The sequence below is a fragment of the Gadus morhua genome, chromosome 9 (assembly GCF_902167405.1).
Source record: "Gadus morhua chromosome 9, gadMor3.0, whole genome shotgun sequence".
NCBI lineage: Eukaryota > Metazoa > Chordata > Actinopteri > Gadiformes > Gadidae > Gadus > Gadus morhua.
The window spans coordinates 9,738,578-9,744,577 of NC_044056.1; the positions used below are offsets into that span (position 1 = coordinate 9,738,578).

General features: G+C 46.4%; 1 protein-coding gene across 1 annotated transcript in view; it reads right to left on the reverse strand.

The window, feature by feature from the left end:
- pdhx (pyruvate dehydrogenase complex component X) overlaps positions 1–6,000 on the reverse strand; it is a 31,168-nt gene that overhangs the window by 23,921 nt on the left and 1,247 nt on the right. The window contains exons 2-3 of the mRNA XM_030366312.1: positions 4,646–4,729; positions 1,729–1,829 (exon numbers count right to left, since the gene is read on the reverse strand). Of these exons, the coding sequence (XP_030222172.1) occupies positions 1,729–1,829; positions 4,646–4,729 (185 nt within the window). The remainder of the gene's footprint in view (positions 1–1,728; positions 1,830–4,645; positions 4,730–6,000) is intronic.

Genomic DNA, 6,000 nt, shown 5'->3' on the forward strand with positions numbered 1-6,000 from the left:
GTGTGTGCGTTTCTCTGAGTGTGTTTGTGCATGTGTGTGTGCGTGCATGCGTGTGTCTGTGAATATTTGGGCATACGTGTGCATGCATTACTGTGCATGTGTGAGCGCGTGTCTGTGAGTGTGTGTGTCCGAGTCTGTTTTCGCATATGTATGCATGCATGTCTGTCAGTGTGTGTTAGTGCATGTGTGTCTTTGAGTGTGTGTTTGTGCTTGTGTCTGGGAGTGTACTTTAGTGCATGTGTGTGCGTGCATGTCCGTGGGCGCCTGTCTTTTCATGTGTATGCACTTTGTGCGCTGCGTGCCCGTGTGTGATGGTGCTCCCTAGCGAGCAGGGTTCTCTCTGCAGGATAATCATCTCCCCCGGCGCCATCGCCATCCTCTCACACCCCCCGTCTCTGGCAGGGCGATGTGACAGGTATGGGCGCCGCACGGCGAAACGTGACGGCCAGTCTGTTCCCCGCCACAAACATGTGGCGTGGCGCTGATGAAAGACAGCCGGTCGGGCCGCCTCTGGAAGCCTACATGACGTGTTCAACGCATCAAAGCGCCAGCGACATGAAGGAGGAGAAGCAGGAGAGAGGAAGCCGCTCATTAGGGCCTCTTAGAGTCTGCCCGCGGGGAGGGGGAGTTTAACAAGAGGCCCTTAATGACCGCTGGAGAGAGCTGAGAGCTGGACACACACACACACACACACACACACACACACACACACACACACACACACACACACACACACACACACACACACACACACACACACACACACACACACACACCATTTTGGTAAAGACGCACATTCTTCCCCCGTGTAGATTTGTTGCCAAATCCAAGATCTTCCCAAACTGGATTAGGCTTCTCTGCACAAGATCAATGGAAAGTGAGTTTTCTTCTTGTGTTTGCATCAAACAATTACAGGACTAGATTATTTTTGCAGGCGCCTTCAGTGAAAGATTCATGGCTCTCCCATTCAACAATAAATTATGTGCCGTATTTTTCTGCTTCGAACAAAGGCGGTAGATTTAGATTTATACACGGTTGTATAGATTACGCTAAGAAGAGAGGTGAAACCTCAATCTGACCTTAAATGACAATCTACTTTTTTACTCATGTCCACAGTCGTGTCATATCCACACCTCCTCAACCGAGTATGGCAAATCAATAACACAAATAAAAAGCATGTGTAAATAAATATTGCTTTACATCCAAATATTTACGTCACTTTCCACATTTTGTTGACCAACGTGGAATTGCTGATGGCAGGTTAAACTGTTCTTCCAATGTCAACACAGGCTAAATGTTTCAGTTCATAGGAAGCCTGACGTTTGCCGACAGACATACAGAAGGCTTAGGCTTCTGTTCACATCCTTTGCATATTTGAATCCTAAAGGAAACACTGTCATTAACATAGGTCCTAAAAACTGCTTCACGCTGTCTCCACTCTCAGGTGTAACTGCATCTGGCAACATCTGTATAAAAGATTAGACAGCTCCGTCAAGAACTTTAAAGAGAGTACCACACTATGATGAAGAATTAAAGAGCCGCTACGGACTCTGAAACCTGGCTCCTGGAGCCAGGTTTCAGAGTCCGTACCGGCTCTTTAATTCTTCATCCATGGACACGAGGACATTGGGTATCAAACCGTGGGCCGGTCCGATGGGGATCCCCCGCACCAGAGCCCAGAGCCAGACCTGTGGGTGTGTGTGTGTGGGGACCGCTTTGATTATTTACCAAGATCTTTGCCAGGACTCCGTCATCGCTGGACTCCATGGTAACCACGGCCTTGTCCGTCTCGATCTCACACAGTGCGTCTCCTGCGGCTACCTCCTCACCTGCGAACACAGAGTACCGATAAACACCCTGCTCTAATGAGCGGCCAACAGGAACAACAGCAGCAGCAGCAGACATAGAGCTTCACAATGTGGTGCAGGCTCGAGAATAACAAGGACTGGTATGAAGGCATGTCTCACCATCATAATAAACACTATTATGAAGGCTGAATCACAAGTTATTTTACACGTGAAACTGTGGCTCTTTGCTTTGGTGCTCAGCAAACGTACGGTTTAGATACACACAGCAGTCTAGCAACCTCCACTTATGGATATAAATTGAACCGTTGGAAAATTTCTTATTAATATCCCCAAACCATCGATACAAATGCCACTAATATTGGCCAGCGTTTATGCAAAACAAATCAGTTTACTGATTTGTGGATCTCATCCGAGTAGCCTTAAAAAAATGAAAAAAATGAAGTAAATAAAAAAATGAAACCTCCACAACAGAAGAAAAGAACGGGCTGTGGGAAAGGAAGGCATAGATGGGGCTCACTGTGGCCTGGGCCTGGATATCAAAGACACAGCCTAATCAATCTTTCATGGGAAAGAATGCAAACTGGAGCGAGCCGGTGTGTCTTAGAGAGGGATAGATCCGCTGCTGGTGTCCCTCTGAATCCCAGCATTCCTCGACACCGACGCATACATTAGCATCTGCTTAGTGCTCAGCAGTGAGGGAGGAGAGCAATTAGGGAGAGCGAGAGCGAGAGACGGACGCCGAGAGGACACTGGAGCGGACCGATACGGAGGACGAGACCCACGGATGTGAAGTACATCAATTGTGTTCGTAACGCTGGGATTAGAACGACGGTAGCACTTGGTGGGGTGGTCTATTTGGATAATCAATCTCATTGTCATTGTTTAATCAAACATATTACTCACATCAGACCCTAGGAATCTCTTAGAGGCTAAAGATAGGCTCCCCCTGACAAAGTGAATCATTGCACTGCACGATTTAAATAATGGACACATTTCCCCTTTGGTCCCTTATATTTTAAACTACTTCCCATGGAAAAACTGTTTTTCATTTGTTGTTGTTTGAGTACAACATGGGACTACAAATTCAAGGGCTTGGCATATTCTCATGTAAACGCATAGCTTCCTAGTTTATAACAGGCAGTACTAATCTTCACATTTAACCTTCATATTTATATAGATAGATAAGGTTGGGTCAATGTTTGTGAGTCTCAGGTTCAGGGAAACAGGGCCCCATTTTAATGGGATTTCTCCTTTCCAAATCATGTTCCTCCGATAATATATCGATCGTAAAGACTCGCTTGATTTATTGGCCGACATCGTGTCGATGCGTTGATGGGGGGAGGCGGGGGTAATTCTACCCAGATGAGGTTAGGGTCGAGGGTCACGATTACCTATTTAGCTGTGTGGCTCTGGGAGAGGGGGGCTGGATAGAGGAAGAGGTGGGGTTAGCGTGATCCTCAAACAGGGTTATAGAGCTCTGACGATAAAAAAGGCCACCACTACGTCCGCTACTGTTTATCCCTAATATATCCACTATCATTTGTCTGTAATATACAAAGTGCAAAGGGCAGATCGCAGTATGGTGGAGACCACAACGGCGGACATGGAACTGGAGGTGACAAGTGAGGCAGCGTGATTATCGGAGGGTAAGACGAAGAGGAGTATTGACACGAAGGGTGTGAGTATCGACACACACCCTGAGGGCAAACCCCCTCCGGGACGGTGCGGCGCCGTCAAGATTGGATTTGTGTACGAGGCTCGACCCTTAACCCCGGGGGTCAGGCGAAATTAAAGTTTAAACAGGCAGAGCGCCAACACTCTGCCCCGACACCGTCACAGAGAGGCGCCTCAGCCAGACATTGTGCTCCACACACAGGCCTTGGGGAAAAACAGAAAACAAATATATAAAACCCAAAGACTCTGACGCAGCAGCTTCTGATAGGCCGGGCGGACCTCAAAGCAACAGCCACAAGCACATTGGCCGGTCTCTAACCATCACTTGATCTTTCCAATGAAAAGATTTGGTCAGACAATATGGTCAATTGTCTACTTCACCCATGCACACACGCACAGGACCAGAGGAGACACACACACACAGGACGATAAACATACACACACAGGACAAGAGAGAGACACAGGCACACACACACAGAGGACAAGACAGAGAGACACGCACAAACACACACACACAGACAGACACAGACACACACACACACACACACACACGAGACTGGCCCGGTACCCCTGTTAACCACTGCTGAATTTTAGCGGCTCTGTTCCTGCGGGCCAATTAGCCTCGGCAGACTGCGCTGCCTCCCAGCTCCGATGCCATGTGGTGGTCTAAAACGAGGGCTGCTGCTGGTGCTGCCTGACCCGTCAAAAGAACATGAAGACGTTTCTCCTCCACACTGCTAATTAAGAGAGAGGGGGGGGGGGGGGGGGGGCTAGAGGAGGTGGAGTGAGGTGATAGCTTAGGCCCGACTTATGACAATGAGGTAGAGTACTGCTGCTGTCTGCCATTTTGGATCGCCCCGTTTCAGTGGAAGGGATCTCTCTGTGTTCGTTTGACTCCTGGCTATTGATGTATTCTCCGAATACATGAGAACTGTGAGACTCAATCCATCAAAATTTGATTACAATAAAGCGGGGCAGGTAGATATTGTAGAAGGTTTAATGTCAATAGTGGTTAGGAAATGGCATGTCTTCCATGTTGACAACGTCGGTAGTTGGGTGATAGCCGGGCCAATATTGCAGAGCTCTGCCTCATTCTTCAATCCCCTGGATTAGTTAAAATTTTGTGGGACTGGGCAGACCTTGTGAAACAACGTTTTTCTTACCTTCCTTTTTCAGCCATTTGACGATAGTTCCCTCCTCCATAGTGGGGGAAAGAGCCGGCATTTCGACTTTGAGAGGTGCGACACCTACAGGACAAAAATATAATTACATGTTATGATATTGAGAAACAGTATTATCAAAATTAAAATCGACTTTAAAAACATCAAAAACTATATAATTGCCTATAGTTTCCCAGTCGTGTCTTACACAACAAATTTTGAAGAAAGAAGTAAATGTTCTTTGTTACAGCAGTGCAACAAACGTACAACAAAAAAAGTGTTAACATGTGTGAAAATGCACTTGCTTTCGTCTCATACAAGAGCACCGCTGGGGGCAGTATGACACATTCACTCTTCCCAGCGCGGCAGTGTGGGGCATTAGCAAGCTATCTGAAACACAACATGATGCAGGCTGACACTGCACCAGGCCACTGGCATACATCCCTGACTGCCCAGGGCCACCAACATGACCTAAGAGACCCTGGCTGGGTGTAGCAGTGGACCACATCCAGAAGAAATACACTAAATAAGGGCTTTCGTCAAGCAGCTTATGTTCCAATCTACGACTTTGAGTTTGACGAAATGATACCTAGGCGTAGGACAGTAGGACCAAATCAGTGCATACATGCGAGAGATAGAAAGACTTTCTGTTGTTTAGGAGTTTACTGCCACAATGTACGCCTACATGACTAGGGGTGGGACAAAATATCGATACGGCGATATAGTTGCACTTCTTTTTATGCTACGAGAATCGATAACCCGGCCCCCAATGTCGATATATTTTTTTATAAGGTGATTTCCCTGCTCCTCGACGAGGCCCCCATGAATGAAGGAAACTTGAACAGAAGTTAACTAGCCAAAGACGAGTAACTTTTCACAGTCTTTTTGTATTCATCGATAGACATACCATCGTGATGTAACGTTATAGGATAGCCTAATATATAGATTATTGCAGAATCACTGTATGGCAAAATTGTCTGTATCGCGGGCTAGGCCTGCATGATAAATTATTATAAAATCGCGATCACGATTCAACCCTGTATGTATTTAAGTTTCAGTTAACTTCGTGTTAGGATTAGCAAGCAGAGGAGGCAAACAGGGTGCATGCAGACATGTCCATGATCAAGCATAGAATAGCCCTACTACTGTCTATGTTCAGATTGTATAGCCTGGGAGTAGAAGGGGGCCATGCAAGTTGCTAAAAAGGAGGGATTACATAATTAATCATGAAGCTTGTATTGCAGTCCCCAGTGTTCAAACTAAAACTGAATCAGGAATATAACAGTAGACTACATCCATGTTTTTCTTTTTGTTGCAATCAGTAAAAATAAGTATTTGCTTTGCAATCAAAAATGAAT